Here is a 20234-nt window from a genome sequence, read left to right as displayed (position 1 = left end):
CATTCTGTGACACCGTGCTGGTACCCGAAAAATCCGCACACGGCCACCGCTGCCGAAAATGCATAGCGTCTACCGCTTACCGTCCAGACGCTGCAGCCATGATCTTACCCGTTCGACATAAGAACAAAAACTGATTCAAACGTGTACGCGTCACCTCTATTTATAAACTAACCGTATATGGTTAAGTCACTTAGGTGCGAGTGTGTGCAAATGCCAACGTTGCTGAAAATCGATAGCGCTTATTGCATCGCCCGGAGATGATGTTGCTCGTATGGGATATTAGCAACAACTGATTTAAACGGACATGCGTCGCTTCTATTTATGACTTTTCGTGTGTGATTGAGCGACTAAGGTGCCTTCTAATGACGGCTGTGTCTGAGAAATCTGCCTCACGAATGGTAATTTTCCCGTTTTCGTGAACTTTTTAATTTTATCAATTTCCAAACGTCTACTTTTATTGGGGAGATATTAAATTATTACCAATATTTAAGTTAGGTGTTTCTAAATCGGTTGGTGTATGAATGATTAGAATCCATCTAGTAATATCGGAGTTATAAGCGTGCAAACCTTACATAGTTTCGTTACATGGAAGATAGTTTAGATTTTAGAATGACACCTAGCCCCAGATAGTGGAGTAAGACATGTTTAATGTCAAAAGAATATTTCGCAGTGATATACGTACGAAATATTATTTGTGTATAAACAATTTGCCATTCACGGAACGGCAGTTGGCAGTAAGAACTGTCATACGGAACGTGCTATAAAAAGCTCCGAGATGTCATCTGACAGAACGTCATGTGACAAAAGCTTCAAGTGGGTAACTTGAGTTTTGCATATGGACGCCGCGCATGGATGTGTTGTTTACTATAGGCAGAGGGTATGACAGGGTATGGTAGTCAATAAGGGACTGTGATAAACAGTGCATGAAATATCAATCGATATCAAACTATGTTAGCATTGTATAACTTGACGAACAAGAATCAAATAAAGTTATCTCAAACCTACCTACAGAAACACTTGGAGTTTTCTTACGGTATTATCAACAGGTGATGGGCCCAGTAGTTAACTGGAACTAGCCACTTGGACTATTGTAAAATAGTTGTCTTGGAGGATACACGTTTCGGGTAGAAACGGCCGGCGAGAATTATCGTTCCGGTAGCAGCGGCATCCAGCGACGACCAGCGTTTCGGCCAGAAACGGCATCCGACGAGGGCCAGCGTTTCGGGTAGAAGCGAGAACCATCGTTTCGGACAGAAGCGACATCCGGCGAGGACCAGCGTTTCGGGAAGAAACGGCATCCAGCGAGAACCAGCGTTTCGGGAGCAAGCAGAGGATGGCAACCCAGCAGCAAGCTGGAGGATCTGCCGAGAGGGTTACTCTCGAGAACAGCAGAGGTGGTGGCTACGAGAGGGGAACTCTCGAGCGTACCGTGCCGACGACGGCATACTTTGGTAGCGTCAACCGCGAATCGATATTCGACGGTTCGGAGTTGCGGTTCCCAGCCTGGAAATGGCGAATGGAACATCATCTTATAAAGATGAAACTCCAGCACACGTTGCTACGCACGCCCGAAGAAGAGGACTTCTACGAACCAGTAGTAGGTGCCTCGGAAGAGCTAGAAACAGCCAGGAAGAAAACGGCTTGATGACGACGTCGAAGCATTAGACGAGATTGTTATGATGGTCAACAATGATGTTTTGAATAAACTCATTGGGCTCAACTATGCTAAAGAAACCATGGATACTCTGGTCAGAACGTACCAAAAGGGCGGTACTGCCGCTATGGTTAATATGCGGGACCGGTTGTACACCATCAAACAAAGACATCACGACAAATTGTCCATGATTTTTGATGAATACGATCTGATTATTCGCGAGCTAGATCGTATGGGCTCAAAAATGACGGCATCGGAAAAAGTTCATGCTCTACTGATCTCCACGCCAGACAAGTACCGACACGTCAAAGGCGCTCTGATGGTACTGACGAATGAAGAACTGTGTGCCAAGCCGATCATTGAGATCAAACGAATGTTTATTGATGCTGAAACTGGGGAAGAGAAGCAAGCAGAAATGAAAAACGTTGCGCTGTCTTCAAAATACAAGCCAAGGAGAGAGGTAACCCGATGCTTCGGTTGCAACGAAACTGGGCATTTTAAAAACAAATGCCCACTAATGAAAAAGTTTAACGCGAAGGAGAAAGAGAAGTTCAAGAAGCAGCAAAAGTTGGAGCCTAAAAAGAGCTTTGCAATGATGACCAAAGCGGATCGTGGTAAGAGAGTCAGATTTGTGATTGACTCAGGAGCAAGCGACCACGAGAAGCTGCTGGAAGACGTCCGTGAATTAGAGAAGCCAATTACCATTTCGACGGCGAAAGCGGGCCAGATTCTACGGGCTACAAAAATTGAAAAAATGCGGTTGAAAAGTGTTGTGGGTAACAATACAATAAAAGAATTGAAATTGTACAATGTTCTTTTTACTCCGGGTCTTGAAGAAAATCTCCTTTCGGTTAGAAGGGTTAGCAAAAATGGTAAAAGGGTTACTTTTACAGATGAAGAGGTTATCTTTGAATTTGAAGATGAAGTAATTGCTTCAGGAATCTTCGTTGATGGTTTATTCCACCTTGATCTATTTCGGGAAGAAAAGCTTGCGGAAGATGGAACAAACTTAGCATTGTTCGGAAAGAAGGTGAGTTTGGAAACATAGCATAAAAGACTTGGCCATATCAGTGATACGAGTCTGGAGAAACTAATTAAGAAGGGAATGGTTGAGGGTATCAATATAACTTCTGGAAATATTAGTGAAACAAATGTATGTGATGGTTGTATGGCGGGGAAGCAGGCTGCATCCAAATTTAAACAATTGCAGCTGCCAAGATCAAAACGACCACAGGAACTCATACATTCGGACGTTTGTGGAAGCATGGAGCAGGAAACCTATGATGGCTATCGTTACTTTGTAACCTTTATAGATGATTATACGCACTTTCTCGTGGCTTACCTCATGAAACAGAAATCGGAGGTTTTCGAGAAATTTAAAGAATTCGAAGCAATGGCGACAGCATTCTTCGACAGACGTATTTCAAAACTAAGATGTGATAATGGAGGGGACTATACAAGTAACGAATTTCAAGCTCATTGCAAAAGAAATGGCATTAGAATGACGTTCACAGTTCTATACACACCACAGCAAAATGGTGTAAGTGAACGTATGAACAGATCTTTAATGGAAAAGGTCAGGGCATTGCTTTACGAAAGTGGATTAGCGAAAGATATGTGGGGAGAAGCATTATATGCAGCAACATATCTAATCAATAGATCTCCAACAAGTGGGATAGAAGATTTTTCCGTATGAAAAATGATTCAAAAAGCGACCAAACTTGAATCATTTAAGAGTTTTTGGGTGTAAAGCATTTAAACAAATACCTAAAGAGAGAGGTCAGAAATTAGATTTCAAAACAAAACCTTTGATATTTGTGGGGTACGCAAATAATGGTTTTAAATTATGGAACAAGGATACGCGTTCAATAGAAATAGGCAGAAATGTAGTATTCAATGAATCTACCAGAGCCAATCAAGATATTGACCTCACAAACATGGATTTCGTAGAACCATCTGGTCAATCAATTTAATTATATGTACACGCTTAAACCAAGGAGAACAGAACGAAGACGAGGATGCTGCTATACATCCTTCTGATGAAGAACAGCATGAAGAATACACACTCATCAAAACAGAGGTGACATTATGGAACCTCTTCGAATCGACTTTTTCATACAAGCTTGCATACAATAATCCTTTCGTTTCGAGATGCGCAATGCCACCCCAGGGCAAGATAATCTAGATTCACTTGAAGAATCCGTTGGCGAAACTGACTGTAAAAGTACAAATGAAAATCCAACAGACGAAAGAAAGGACGACGATGATGGTCAATCATTGCATCGAAGCAAGAGGGAGAGAAAGATACCGGGTTGGTATTCCGATTATACAGCAAAAACAGCAATGATTTTCAACGAAGAGATTCCGCAAACTATTGAGGAATTGAAGAAAGTTTCTGATTGGCACGAATGGAAGCATGCTATTCAAGAAGAGTTTGATGCATTACACCAAAATGGCACTTGGACAGTGGTTAACTGTTTGCCAAAAGGAGTTAAACCAATTAACTCAAAATGGGTTTTCTCAATGAAAGAAGGTGGAAGATATAAAGCACGATTAGTGGCAAAAGGGTGTTCACAGCGTCCTGGATTCGATTACTGTGAAACATTTGCACCAGCCCTAGCCCTTGCTAACGAGCATAAATTGATAGTACATCAAATGGATGTCAAAACTGCATTTCTACATGGGAAGTTAGAAGAAGAAATATACATGAATCTTCCACCAAACGTAAATGGGCAAAGACAAACTGTTTGTCTACACAAATGCTTGTATGGATTGAAACAGGCAAGCAGATCTTGGAATAAACATTTAGATGATGCAATGAAAACACTAGGTTTTGTCCCTCTAAAAAATGACAACTGCATCTACAAGTCAAAATCTAGAGGCATTATAGTAATACTCTATGTAGACGACATTTTACTACTTGCCAAAAACATCGAAGCAATTACGTGGATTAAAAAGAAACTTGGAAGGTTATTCCAAATGAAAGACATGTTAGAGGTTAAGCACTTCCTGGAAATGGAGATAAATCGTGATTTGGAAAGCCAGACTATTGAAATTTCTCAAACTATATACGTGGAGAAACTTCTTAGATTTGGGATGGCTGATTGTAAACCAGTGGGGACATTGGATATCAACACGAAATGGTCAAAATCTTAGGCAAAAATCACTGAAGAGCCATACAGAGAACTGCTGGGATGCCTATAATATCTTTCACTAACTTCTAGACCTGATATTTGCTCTGCGGTAAACACCCTAAGCAAATATGCTAACTGCGCCACCGATTGGCACTGGTCAGGATTAAAACGAATATTGCGATATTTGAGGGGAACGAGCAACACAAAAATAATTTATTCATCAAATAGCGATTATCCTGTTTTAGTAGGATTTTTCGATGCAGATTTTGCAAATGATCCTGATGATAGGAAATCAGTTCAGGATACGCATTTCTACTATACGGTAATTTTATTTCGTGGTCAACGAAACGACAACCGACGGTAAGCTTATCAACAAGTGAAGCAGAACTGATAGCACTTTGCGCTGCTTCGAAAGAAGGAGTGTGGTTAACACAACTTCTTAATGAATTGGATGTAAACATAACACCATTCATCATAATGGAGGACAGCATCCCATGTATCAACATAGCACAGGAGCCAAGATCACATCAACGGATGAAACACTTGGATATCAAATACCTTTTCATCCGAGATCTCATCAAAATTGGTAGAGTAAAACTACAGTTTATCCCGACCATCGATCAACCTGCAGATGCCTTCAATAAAGGGTTAGCTAAAAATATACACAGAAGGTTATTCGGTGTATTGAATGTTCAAATTGTGGGAAAGTGTTAAAAAAGAATATTTCGCTGTGATATACGTACGAGATATTCTTTGTGTATAAACAATTTGCCATTCACGGAACGGCAGTTGACAGTAAGAACTGTCATACGGAACGTGCTATAAAAAGCTCTGAGATGTGATCTGACAGAACGTCATGTGACAAAAGCTTCAAGTGGGTAACTAGAGCTTTTGCATATGGACGCCGCGCATGGATGTGTTGTTTACTATAGGCAGAGGGTATGACAGGGTATGGTAGTCAATAAGGGACTGTGATAATCAGTGCATGAAATATCAATCGATATCGAACTATGTTAGGATTATAAACCTTGACGAACAAGAATCAAATAAAGTTATCTCATTCGTTATCGAGCACTCAGTCGAGATAGAAATCTTTTGTCATCGGTCCGTACACTCTATAGCGACAAATAGTGTTAATCCGCGTTCAAGGTTATTTGCACACTCTACGCCTAGTTGAGGTTTCAGTATTTTTCCCTTCTTTTGTGTTTCTATTTCTGAGTACCGTTAGCCGGTCAGTGACAAGTGAAGCAGTGTTCTTCTAGTAAGCCGTCTGGATACCGTTACCTACACAAGCTAAGTATTAGTTTTCGTTTCCCCTTCTTGGTTGTCTTAATAACGTGGACTGGGCAATAGGCCCGAACAAAAATGACTTCCCCTGACGGCGGTTCATCTCAAGGTGAGATGGACGTCGAAATAAAATCGGCTCCCCGGCTCAAGGTATATCCGAGCTCGGCCATCGGGCCATTTGTGATCTTCTTTCGGACCAAAGAAAAAAAGTGTTTGAATCTGTTGCAGATTTCTCGAGTTCTGACGGATCGGTATTCGGCCGTGACAGAAATATCGAAAATTCGTCCTGATAAGCTTCGGGTGGTGGTTAACAGTTCAACTCAGGCAAACGATATTGCTGGCTAGGAGCCCTTTACGAAGGAGTACAGGGTGTATATTCCAGCTAGCAGGGTTGAAGTCAGTGGGGTCGTTTCTGATTCGAGTCTGAATTGCGAGGACCTGCTAAAATATGGGACTGGCTGTTTCAAAGACCCCATGCTTAAGCCAGTGAAGATACTGGAATGCAAACGTTTGCATTCAGCATCAGTCGCAGCTGACGGCAAGAAAATATACGTCAACTCAGACTCTTATCGGGTGACCTTCGCCGGCTCTGCCCTGCCCAATTACCTCCTCTTTGACAAGGTTCGTCTACCTGTTCGCCTCTTTGTGCCGCGGGTCATGACCTGTACTAATTGCAAACAATTGGGACACACAGCCTCCCATTGTAGCAATAAAGCCCGCTGTGGGAAATGCGGTGGGAATCATGCGGATGATTCCTGTGGTAGAGATGTCGAAAAGTGTCTCTACTGTGGGGGAAACCCACATGATCTCCCTTCATGTCCCGCGTACAAACAGCGCGAGGGAAATCTTAAGTGTTCCCTTCAGGGACGCTCTAAGCGATCTTTTGCAGAAATGCTTAAGATAGCTACGCCACCTGTCTCTACGAACATCTTTACCAACTTGTCTACTGACGAAGGCGACTGTGATGAACCCCAGCAGGGAACATCTTCTGCTGTGCCTAGAAGTAGTTGAAAAAGGAAGAACATTTCCTCTTCCAAGCTTCGTCGTAATGGCCAGAAGGTGTCTCTTCATGGTCCCCCTAGAATAACTGCTCAAGGAAGTACTGGTGCAAAACCGAAGCAAGTCGCTCCCGATCTTAGTAACCTGAGCTCAGAAAAGGAGTTCCCAGCACTTCCAGGAACATCAAAAACCCCAAGTGTTCCCATATCTCAGCCAGAGAAAGAAAACAGTGCTGGCTCAATAAATTTCTCTGACATTGTGTACTGTATTCTTACAGCGTTAAACATTTCTGACCCCCTTAAAAGTATCTTGATAAGCTTTCTCCCCGCAGTAAAAACATTTTTGATGCAGTTCACTACGAAATGGCCCCTCCTTTCAGCGATTGTATCCTTCGATGGCTAATTCATCGAACGAGGTCAAGGATTTAATCACTGTTCTACAGTGGAATTGCAGAAGCATTATCCCGAAAATCGATTCGTTTAAAATCTTACTAAATAATTTGAAATGCGATGCATTTGCCCTATGCGAGACATGGCTCACTTCAGAAATAACCCTACACTTCCACGATTTTAATAATATTCGCTTGGATCGAGAAGACTCTTACGGAGGAGTATTTTTGGGGATCAAAAAGTGCTATTCTTTCAATCGGATCGACCTCCCCTCGACACCAGGCATTGAAGTTGTCGCTTGCCAAACCAGAATTAAAGGCAAAGACCTTTGCATTGCTTCCACCTCCATCCCCCTAGAGCCTCAGTTAGCCACCGACGGCTTTGCGATATTGCGGAACTCCTCCCCGCACCGAGGCTAGTTTTAGGTGACTTCAACTCCCACGGCACGGCATGGGGTTGCCTTCATGACGATAATCGATCTACCCTACTCCATGGGCTTTGCGACAACTTCAATATGACTATTTTGAATACGGGTGAAATGACACGGATTCCTGCCCCTCCAGCGCGACCGAGCGCCTTAGATCTATTTATTTATTTCGTCAATCAAGTGTAGACTACATTATACAAATATTAATTGCTTATATACTATCCTGTATACTATTTCTATGTACTATGATGCCGTAAAGAGTTGAAAACCTGTTTTAAACTTGTTCGGGGCATGGTAAGGTCAATACTTTCACAATGCTCGTTATACACAGCCATCATCTGATTTAGTGGTTCGAATTTAGCATAGTCTGTACGGTGATGACCTATCGCGAACAAATTTCTATTGCGTAATTGACGAGTATGAGCATATAAATTTAATTTTGACAATATGTCAGATGAGTCAATACGCTGCATGACAATATCGTTTAGAAGCGAGATCATAGCATAGTCCCGACGCTCTTTCAATGTTTGAATATCTATCAACATACAACGTGCTTTATAAGATGGAAGAGGGAATACTGTCCATCTTAACTTGCGTAGTGCATTAGAAACTGTTTTTGGATTGACTCAATTCTCACTTCGTGTTTTTTATGAATGGTGACCAAGCAATACTACAATATTCTAAAATAGACCGAACGGATGATACATAAAGAGTTTTAATTGTGTAAGGATCTTGAAAGTGATATCCGAAGCGTTTTATAAAATTAAGCATATTACTAGCTCTATGAACAATTGTGTTGTAATGTTCCACAAATTTTAATTTTTTATCTAAGATAACTCCTAAATCTCTTATTTTATCGCATTTCTGAACGGTTTGATTACCTAATGTAATTGACACGGAAGCCGTGATTTGTTTTTTTGCTAAAAGTCATGAGATTACATTTTTAACATTTAATTCCAGTAAACATTTACAACACCATGTATAAAAGATTTGTGTTTCATTGTGAAAAACATTATAGTCATTATTATTTCTAATTTCTAAAAATAGCTTCATATCATCCGCATATATGAGAATTTTAATGTTTTTTAAAATAAGAGAGATGTCGTTGACATATAAAATGAAAAGAAGAGGTCCTAAGTGTGAACCCCGAGGAACCCCCGAAGTAAATTTAATTATATCAGATTTCATCTCATAGAATTTTACTATTTGCTGACGATCTGTTAAATACGACTTAATCCAATTGAGGAGTCTCATCTCGATTCCCAATTTTTCAAGTTTGAATATTAACATGGGAGTGTTCAGCTTATCGAAAGCTTTGCTGAAGTCAGTGTAAAGAGCTTCTATATGATTTCCTTTATCCATGGCATTTAACGAGTAATCAACAAATTCTAAAAGGTTTGTACTAGTTGAACGGCCTTTAAAAAACCCATGTTGTGAATTTGTTATTTTATGCTTGACTTGGTTGAAAATGGTTTTATTTATGATGGATTCGAAAAGTTTGGGAAAGCAAGACAGAATGGCAATTCCACGATAATTGCGAATATCAGATTTTTTACCCGATTTATAAATAGGTATTAAAAATGATTTTTTCCAATCTTTTGGGAAAATACCAGATTCTAGTGACTTATTGAACAGCCAGAATAAAGGTGACGTAAGCTCAGTTGCTAAATTCTTTATGAAAGCAGGTGGAATTCCATCAGGTCCTGAGCCTTTAGTGACATCTAGATCATTGAGACCAGACAAGATATCTTGAACATTAATGTGACTGACACCAACATCCCTTGAATAACCAGGAAAATAAAAAAAATATTCAAAGTCACAACCATTGTCTGAATAGTTAGAATAAGTTTCTTGAAAAAATTTTGCGAAGAGATTACAAATATCTTTTGAAGTTTCACCCTCTTTCCCATCTAAAGACATTTTTGATGGGAAGTTGCATGAATTCAACTTAGTTTTGATGTAATTAAAAAAGTTTTTTGGGCATGACTTGATCTCATTTGCAGTTTTTGCATTATATACAGTTAGTGCCGAAGAAATAGCAAAAGTTAGTTGGTCACGAATGTTAAGGTATTTTTCCAAATTATCCTGATTATTGTGTTTTCTGTAAATTTTTTGAGCTTTTTGCTTCCGATTTTTCAAATTAATAATTTCCTTGTTGAACCAAACTGGATTTTTGGATGCATGATTTCGTCGTTTTTTCGTGAGTGGAACTTCCTCCTGTCTTATTTGCCATAAAATATTATAAAAGATCTCCATTGCACATTCAATGTTCTCTTGATTCTTTAAAAGGGACTGCCAATTAGCACTGCTTAATTTATATTTAATATTTTCATAATTTGCTTTTCTATAATCGAAGACGTCCTCGAAGTCACAATCAATAAAATTATGATTATGAGAGAAACATCGATGAGCATTCTTTGGAGTACGGCCCGGCGCTTACGAAACCAAAACAGTACTAATGAGAGCGTGGAATATTCAAACCGTTGGATATTCGATTTTGCCAAGAAGGTTTGTCCGGATTTCGCCCCGGCACAGAAGATCTACCGCGCCGCGTCCCCTCACAATAACGCGAACGAAACACCGTTTTCGATGGTGGAGTTCTCACTTGCTCTCTTATCATGTAACAATAAGGCCAGACAGAATCAAATTTAACTTGTTAAAGAATCTGCCAGACTCTGCCAAGAGACGCTTGTTGAATTTATTCAATAAGTTTCTTGAGGGTAATATTGTCCCTCATGACTGGAGGCAAGTGAAGGTCATCGCCATTCAAAAACCAGGAAAACCAGCCTCCGACCACAACTCGTATCGACCGATTGCGATGCTGTCCTGTATCCGAAAGTTGTTCGAGAAAATGATCTTGTTTCGCCTCGATAATTGGGTTGAAGCAAATGGCTTACTGTCAGATACACAATTTGGTTTCCGCAAAAGCAAAGGGACGAACGATTGTCTTGCGTTGCTCTCAACAGAAATTCAAATGCCTTATGCTAGCAAAGAGCAGATGGCATCAGTTTTCCTAGATATAAAGGGGGCTTTTGATTCAGTTTCTATCAAAATTCTTTCTGAGAAGCTGCACCAGCATGGTCTTTCACCGACTCTAAACAACTTTTTGCTAAACTTGCTGTCTGAAAAACATATGCATTTTTCGCATGGTGATTTATCGACATCACGAATTAGCTACATGGGTCTTCCCCAGGGCTCATGTCTAAGCCCCTTTCTCTATAACTTTTACGTGAATGACATTGACGAATGTCTTGTCAATTCCTGGACGCTAAGGCAGCTTGTAGATAACGGTGTGGTCTCTATTACAGGGCTGGCATTCCGCATCTCGATTCGAGTGACTCGATTCGAAACGTTTTGAAGTCGTTTCGACTAAATTGCGGCATTACGTATCGCATTCGACCAAGTTTTCGAGCTTGTTAGATTGCGCTACTAGATTTCGACTGCCTGTTCGAGCTCAAACTGTCAAATAAGAGTATACACTGAGAAAAAATATTTTTAATTCTGCTACAAATAAGTTTCATAAAACCAACTTTGGTTTTTTTTATTTATTTAGTTTTTAATTGATTGTTATCGAAATATATATATATATATATATATATATATATATATATATATATATATATATATATATATATATATATATATATATATATATATATATATATATATATATATATATATATATATATATATATATATATATATATATATATATATATATATATATATATATATATATATATATATATATATATATATATATATATATATATATGGATAAGTTTCGCAAGTATAACAATTTTTTGTAGTACACAATAGGGGCGAGCACTGTGGAATAAAATCGATGTTGTCAAACATCGATCCAAAAAGATCCGATGTAATTAAGAAATACATTTTTTTCTTTTATGTACGAAAAATAAATTTACCCTTTCCAAAAATATTTATACTATATAAAACAATTGATGAAAGAACGAATCATTTCGTTTCATTCACGAAAAATAGTTTAGACATCGATGATAACTTTTATGCACCGTACGAGCCAATCAACGTCAGATTTACAAATAAAATTTTAGTTCTTTCCAAATTTTGTTCTTGCATTCTTTGGCTATAAATATTTGACAGGTATTTTTGTTATGGCTGAATATAATATTTACTTCAAGGTATGAGGTTTCAGCTTTTGAAGTTAGAGAAATTGAACATTTTTTAATCGCTGGTAGCTCGGAAAGTAATTAATGCATGGAAAAAATATTAAATTTAAAAAGTTGCACTTTCGTATGAGCTTGCCGGAAAAATTGAGATTTTTTTTCAAAGTTAGATAAATTTTTTTGCTTATTTTTTCTTTAAATAATAAAAATCATGTTAAAAATATTGTGTAAACATTTTGCAGTGGATCTCAAAATGTTTTGCGAGATATTACAATTATAAGATTTAAAACGCTTTTAATCCACCTAACAGTGTGATGAGACATTTCTTATAACTCTTATCACTCTCTTCGGATATTATATCGTTTGAGAACATTTAGAGCTTGATGCTTCGCGATGTTTTTGATAACACATACTACATGGGATAGTGGCAGGACTCAGAGAATCACTCAAATCAGCATAGGACAACATCAGTGCTAGAAATCTCAAACCAAATCAATGGGAAAGCGAAGAAATGGTCCATAAAATAGACATACAAACGAATTATTGCTAATGCTCTGTTAATAAAACATCCAAATTCCTCAATCAATGCATTGTGGTGGGAAAACTGAATTTTCCTAAAGGGGTTATATATTGTACTGAGCCAAAAAAAATCGATTTTTTTAATCGATTTGAAGTTTATACTTTACTCAAATTTCCAACGCGATTGAGAACTAAGAAATCTACGCTTTTTCTTGAAAAGGGCGATACTAGCAGTGATACCATTCAAAGAAAATCATCAGTGATTATTTCCAGACTTGGCTTTATTTCATATACAAGAACTATTGTGTTTTTACATCCTAGATTGCATGATTCAGTGATCGAAACCCAAAACTTCATAAAGTATTGGAAATTATTTAATTAAAATTTGTTTTTGCTATTGAAATTGACAAAATGATAGTATCGCCCCTTTGGCGATTGCTTTACTTTTTCAGTCCCACCTATCAGCATTGAAGTATTGCCCTTACGTTTTTTACAATAACTAACGTTTTACACCACCGATTTAGTCCGGGTTTTTTCAATAGCGATCATTGTTACTATTTACAGTTGGTATCAGCTTAATAATCCTAAAAAAATACGAAAAAAAACAGTTTCGCCTTCTCTAAACTGCTAGCAAGAAAAGTATCGCCCTGTTTGTTTGCATGGAGCGTGGAGGGCGAAACTTTGAATAAACAAACAAAAATACAGTTTCGCCCGTTGTATTTTTTTGCTGTAGTTTAAGAAAGCAATATCGTAGAATCAAAATTTTTAGGTTAATTTGTTGCGTTTCAAAGCCCTCATTCGCATGTATGAAAAAAAGCCTTATGTTTACATTTGTAAGTATCGCCCTTTTCATAAAAAAGCGTTGAAATGAAATGGCACCTCCTGATACCACGCTATCTCTGAAGTCAATGCGTGCATAGTTCCAAATTTTACTTCGACATCGACTTTTTCTAAAGGTGACGCTAATCCTAATGCCAAAGAACAAATAAAAACCTCTCGAAAACGAACCGTTTGGGAAAATCATCATCATTACTGGAATTTTCATTTTCACGAAACTTTTCGATAACCTTCCGTCACTTGTGTTAATGCACTGGGTGCACAGTGCTCTGAAAATCTAGCGAAATCGTCTTAGGGCACCAGCGGATCTAATTCAGAGCTATCTGCGCGACGAGTTAAATCTGTAAAGAATACTAAAAATTAATTTCTATTCCATAATTTTCAGTTCAGCAATTCGAGAGATCGTGCTCACCGCAAGCCATGAAAAATAGACTACGTTGTGAATCGATGGTCACTATTTATTAAAAAATCACGGTTAAATAAAAAATTAAACTGTTAAAAAATTTCAAATAGTTTACAATTTTCACAAACTTATTAGGAAAAATTGTTTAATAAGCTTTCATAATATTATGTAGGAAAAAAGCTGAAAATTTAAGTATTTTCTCTATCTGCAACATATAAACCCTTAAGTATACCAATTAATTGGTATACGAATTGGAATAGGTTCGCCAAATTTTGGAAGAAGTCTATAAAATAACCCCTTGAAAGCTACCTAAAAATTTTTGTAGTTCGATGCAATAAAAAATCCCCAAAAATGAAATGTACCTATTAATGTGAAACACAGTGAATAATACATACATTAAAAGACCCATTTTTATCAATCTCATGGTGTATTTTAGGCTGACAAAATGGGGACATTGACTAAATCGGGCAATTTTTTTCTTTATAATAAACTGAAGCTGTTAAAATATTCTTCTCGTCCCTTGATGTAGTCTGATAACTATTTCTGATTATGATGAACTTTTTATTTTTGCATATTTCCATCTTCATGATAAGGAAAACATGCGCAAGAAAAGATTTTCTCGAATTCAGACTTGCTCGTCTGCTAGAGCCCAGGCTGATAAAATCGGGGTTTCAATATATTATAATAGATATTCAGCATTCGAAGAAGTTTCTTGTGAACGAGTGTAGAACGACTTTGTTTCTACTTACTTGAAGTCAGCGTCGTAGCCAGAAATTCGGTTTGGTGGGGGTTTGGTGAAAATCGATCATACTGTCCAAACGGTATAATTCCGAAACCGTAATTTTTGAAGTTTTAAAATTATGCAGAATTATTTTTCAGAAAATAGTAACAGAGTTCGTGTCTTTAGCGAATTTGTTGAGACTTTATTGTAGTCATGAATATTAACCTGAGAAAATTCACCATAAATACTTCTTGGACGATATACCGTCAAAATTATTTTATCAAATGATGCGCTGTTTAACGTTTGTAAAACTCATCGAAGATACTAAACCTCCGAAATTGGCGGTTTCAAAATGATGCTATCTTGACCTTAAATTACTGTTTTTAAACATTTGACCTATACATATAATTGGTCATACAACAAAAATCAAATGCTCATCAAAATCGATAAGAACCTGCTAGAATCGAATGGAAATCGTATGGTGTTAAACCCCAAAACCTTCTCTTGGCTACGCCATTGCTTGGAGTTATTTATTTCGCATTTTCCGATATGTTTCAGATCGATCCGATGGTTATAAGTTAGAAAAATTGCAGTCAGAAGGTTCGCACAAATGAACATTTTTGCACTGATAAGTTATCAAGTTCCTTCCAGACAACTTGGAAGTGTTCGGTGATTATTTCAAGCGGTTGTAGATAGTAAAATGAAATACAAAATTTGTTTTATCGAAATAATGTTTAGCTTATTTCAATGGATTATTACTATATTGAACAATAAATAGGCGACAAAGAGTAATCAACAAACAACAAGCCATAACTTTCAAAGTATTCAAAATAGATATTTGAAGTCTTCAGTAAAGTTATTCGCAAAAGTAAGAGCTACAAATTTTCTGAAGGCGTCATTTCGATATAATCACTTCCAAGAAAATTTGTGAAAATATCTCACTCATAGGGGGATTAATCAGCAAAAGCACAATACCAAAAGAAAGGGCATATTGCCTCCATTAAATTCTCCGAAGATACTATTGACCTAAAATAAGCCGTTTTGGCGTTAATAATAGATTACATGTTTTTGGTCATATTTCTGGCAATGGGAAATGATAAAAATCGTTCGTCCGCATTTAATGTTACATATCTCTTTTGATAATAGTCCGATTTCAACAATCTATAGCTTGTTCGAAAGGTATTCGTTAAAGCTGTCTAAAAACATATAAATTGTCAATCTATGTTGTCAATTTCGGCAGATAATTTGAGAAAACTGCAAAAAACGTCATTTTTGCGCATTCAAGCATTCATATCTTGGAAACTAAACATCAGAATCAAAAACAAATTAATAGCGTTCATACTGTTTTTTAGTTCTTTCATTTAAAATTGGTTTGGATAAGATCGGTTCAGCCATTGCTGAGAAACACGAATGAGAATTTGTCCGTTACATACACACACACACAGACACACACACACACACACACACACACACACACACACACACACACACACACACACACACAGACATTGTCCCAAATCGTCGAGCTGAATCGATTGGTATATAAGACTCGGCCCTCCGGGCCTCGGAAAAAATCTTGAAAGTTTGAGCGAATTCTATACATCTCTTTTATAAGAAATGTAAAAAGGGCAATTTTACATTAAATGCTATGTTATGGGTCAACTTTAATTGAAATATATCGAGAAGTAATAAGGTTCTCAATATAACTATAAATTTTTTCATAGAATAAAAAAATTATTAGTCCAAGCTTGCTTTTCAATATGTTTCTAACATTTGCAAAATTCATAACATAAATAACAAAAAAACTAAATCAGATTTTCATTGGTGTGCTCATTCGAAAATGCACTTTTTATTATTAATAGTTTTTTCCGTACAACTAAGAGTTTCCGAGTTATCAGTGGTTGAAAAATGGATCAATTCATAAAATTCAAAAACTCATAACTTAAACCATAAAAATCTATCGTATTCAGCCAAAACAAAAAATAGATGTCAATTGTTTTGTGCTAAGAGTGCAAGAAATTTTTTGGGTAGGAATTGAAATTGTGGTTGTAAATTTGACGTGGATAACCCGTACATTAAATATGCAAAATTACTCAACTTTTCGTTCATCAAGATGCCATGTTTTCAATTCGTGAATTAGACGAAACTAACTATTTACAATGCACGAAAATGCTTCGTTGCAGAAAACTAATAATTATTTTGTTCATCGTATGATAATTTTAATTCCACCTAAGAATTTTTTTCAGTGTGAGCAAAATTGCAGTTTGTTTTGTTTTTTTTTTCAATGAGCGTCAAATTCACAGAATAAAAATAGTGATAGTGGTAAATAAATTGACCCGAACATGTTCATAATTAGTTCAGGTCACTCACCCTCACCGTCTTTTTTCAATGCTTGGGCATTATTTTAGTTTGATATAATTGTATTCTTGAACTTCTTACCACAAAATGTTAATGTATCTCGCTGTTTAAGTTGAAGCACCGAAACATCGTAATGCCTAGCTGGTAGTGTCTCTTATTCGGACCTCAGTCGCACGATGGAATGTATTATCTACAGAAATCGCTTTCATCAAATCTTTTAGAAAATATTCATAGCGAGCAAACTGCCCTTTTCAATAAAAATGGCTAATTTTGCATTAAAATTTTGGTTTTCAGGTTTTTTTCAGGAAACTGATAGCTTCCAAAAGCAACAATTTTTTCAGCAATTGGTGAAGCAAAAATTTAAAAAAACTAGTTCGTTAAATAGCCATTTTTAGTTGAAATAGTCGAGACAATAATTCGTTTTCGTGTTTGCGGGGTTTTCCGTGTACTCGTTAGTTAATTATTTTGTTATAGCGCACAACTAGAGATAGGGAGAACAAAATAAAAATGAAGTGTTTCTAGAAATTGTAGATGGTATAATTTTTAATCGGATGATGCATTCAAATTTGTTAGTATTTCAATTTGATTCAAAGTTCTTTGCTATATAAGATAATATTCTGTATTTTCATGCGTTTAATACAAATGACGATATAACACCTAATTCTGTTAGTGTATAAAACGTAAATTATGGCATTGAATTCAAGGCTATATTGTGATATTGAAAACAATTGAGGTATAGTAGGGAACAAATGCATCAATTAGAATATAAAATTGTTTAAATCACCACTTTGAAATCAAGAATGATTGTGATTCTATACATCTATCAAATAGCGATTAGACAAGTCTAGGTGTCTTCAATTTGCTCCATCGATTTGTTTTAACACTTTTTTATTATTACTTGGTGTAGGATAATCTATTAGCAATATTTAGTATTACTTTTTCCAAAAAAGTATGTTCCTGATGGTGAAAATAGATATAACATAAAGTACGTGGGAGCTTTTCACACCTTTTGGTAATTTTATATCCTCTAAGTATTCCGATTGTTACCCAATTTAAAGAATGACGTGAAATAAAAACACAAATCATAATCTCGAACGACAGTCGACAGTAATAAAACTATCGAGCAAATACGTTCGACTCGAGTCGCTTTCGAGTTCGATTGTTATGGTTTCATAATGCCAACACTTCTCGATAATCTAGTACTTCTTCGAGCGAACTCGAACGAAAATTTACTTTCGAGCTCGGTTCGAAATACATAATGCGAAACAAGGTCGAGTCGATAGAATTTTGATCGAATCGAGATGCGTAATGCCACCCCAGGTCCCAAAGCCGTCGATCTGCAAGGACCATTGCAAGATACCTTGAACAATTAGTCTGTTTGGGCCCTCCAGCTAGGTATCGAGTTCTCCGCGGAGAAAACTGAGCTAGTCGTATTTTCAAGGAAGCGTGAACCAGCGCAACTACAGCTTCAATTAATGGGTCAAACTATTGCTCAGGTTTCAACTTTCAAATATCTCGGGGTCTGGTTCGATTCTAAAGGAACCTGGGGATGTCACATTAGGTATCTGAAACAGAAGTGCCAGCAAAGGATCAACTTTCTCCGTACAATAACTGGAACATGGTGGGGTGCCCACCCAGGAGACCTGATCAGGCTGTACCAAACAACAATATTGTCGGTGATGGAGTACGGGAGTTTCTGTTTCCGCTCCGCTGCGAACATACATTTTATCAAACTAGAGCGAATCCAATATTGTTGTTTGCGTATTGCTTTGGGTTGCATGCACTCGACACATACGATGAGTTTAGAAGTGCTGGCGGGCGTCCTTCCGCTGAAAAATCGATTTTGGGACCTCTCATATCGATTGCTCATCCGATGCGATATCTTGAACCCGTTAGTAATTGCAAATTTCGAATGGCTTGTCGAGCTCAATTCTCAAACCCGATTTATGTCCTTGTACTTCGATTACATGGCACAAAATATCAATCCTTCTTCATACTGTCCCAACCGTGTCAATCTCTTTCATGCTTCTGATTCAACTGTATTCTTCGACACATCCATGAAAGACGAGATTCGTGGAATCCCGGATCACATACATCTTTCATAGTAAATTTCGAGAAGTCGACTGCAACAAGATGTTTTACACCGACGGGTCAAGCCTCGACGGCTCCACTGGCTTCGGTATATTCAATCAAAACCTCACCGCCTCATTTAAACTTAATGATCCTCCTTCAGTTTACGTCGCAGAAATTGCTGCTATTCAGTATACCCTTGGGATCATTGATACTTTGCCCACCGACCATTACTTCATTCTCTCGGATAGCCTCAGCTAAATCGAGGTTCTCCGTTCAATGAAACCTAGAAAGCACATTCCATATTTTCTGGGGAAAATCTGGGAGCACCTGCGTGCTTTGTCTGTAAGATCGTACAAGTTTACCTTAGTTTGGGTTCCCTCGCATTGCACCGTTCCAGGTAATGAAGAAGCGGACTCTTTAGCTAAGGCGGGCGCTTTACAAGGTGACATATATGACAAACCAATTAGCTTCAGCGAATTTTTCAGTATTACTCATCAGAGAACCCTCGAAAGTTGGCAAACTTCATGGAGCAATGGTTAACTGGGAGGGTGGCTACATTCGATAATCCATAAGGTATCGACGAAACCTTGGTTCAGGGGGATGGATGTGGGTCGGGATTTCATTCGCGTGATGTCTCGGCTCATGTCCAATCACTACACGCTGGACGCACATCTCCGGCGTATTGGCCTCGTGGATAGCGGTATCTGCGCTTGTGGCAACGGTTATCACGAAATCGAACTTGTTGTCTGGGCATGCGCCGAGTACTGTTCTGCCAGATCTCAACTATTCGATTCCCTTCGGGCCCGAGGAAGATCACCTAATGTCGCGGTTCGAGATGTACTAGCAAGCCGCGATATTCTCTACATGTCCCTTATATACACGTGCCTTATCAAATAAACAAATTGAAGAAATAAAGTTATCTCAAACCTACCTACAGAAACACTTGGAGTTTTCTTACGGTATTATCAACAGCTTAGAGCGGAAAACTAGGACTAGGCAGGCTCATATGGACATGATCGAAAGGAAATGTGAAGAATTCTTTGCCTTCTGCTAAGTAGGAGTTGGGCGTTGCACCCAAGTCTACCGCATGGTCTATGGTAGAACATAACTCATCATCATGTTCTACCGCCGATGCCGGCGGTAAAACATGATGTTGCCGAAAATAGCCAACAAAATCGATACAGCAGATCCTTGCGGCAATTAAAACATAGTAACATTCACAGTATGTACTAGAATTTCACCTTCACTGCTATATGTAGCTCATTACTTATGCGAAGAACGCCTCAAT

At 37.8% G+C, this 20234-nt stretch overlaps 1 protein-coding gene across 5 annotated transcripts in view; it reads right to left on the bottom strand.

Moving 5' to 3' along the window:
- The window catches only part of LOC131682856 (FAD synthase-like), a 350246-nt gene that overhangs the window by 193869 nt on the left and 136143 nt on the right, over positions 1–20234 (bottom strand). The window contains exon 5 of one of the 5 annotated variants that reach the window (XM_058964629.1): positions 12448–13732. The exons of the other annotated variants lie outside the window; for them this stretch is intronic. Coding sequence (XP_058820612.1) covers positions 13711–13732 — 22 coding nt within the window. The 3' untranslated portion in view covers positions 12448–13710. Of the gene's footprint in view, positions 1–12447; positions 13733–20234 lie in introns of those variants that run through there. 5 annotated transcript variants of the gene reach the window in all.

Source organism: Topomyia yanbarensis, chromosome 2 (genome assembly GCF_030247195.1).
Source record: "Topomyia yanbarensis strain Yona2022 chromosome 2, ASM3024719v1, whole genome shotgun sequence".
In the NCBI taxonomy this organism is placed as follows: Eukaryota; Metazoa; Arthropoda; class Insecta; order Diptera; family Culicidae; genus Topomyia; species Topomyia yanbarensis.
This window is presented reverse-complemented; position numbering and strand designations above follow the sequence as displayed.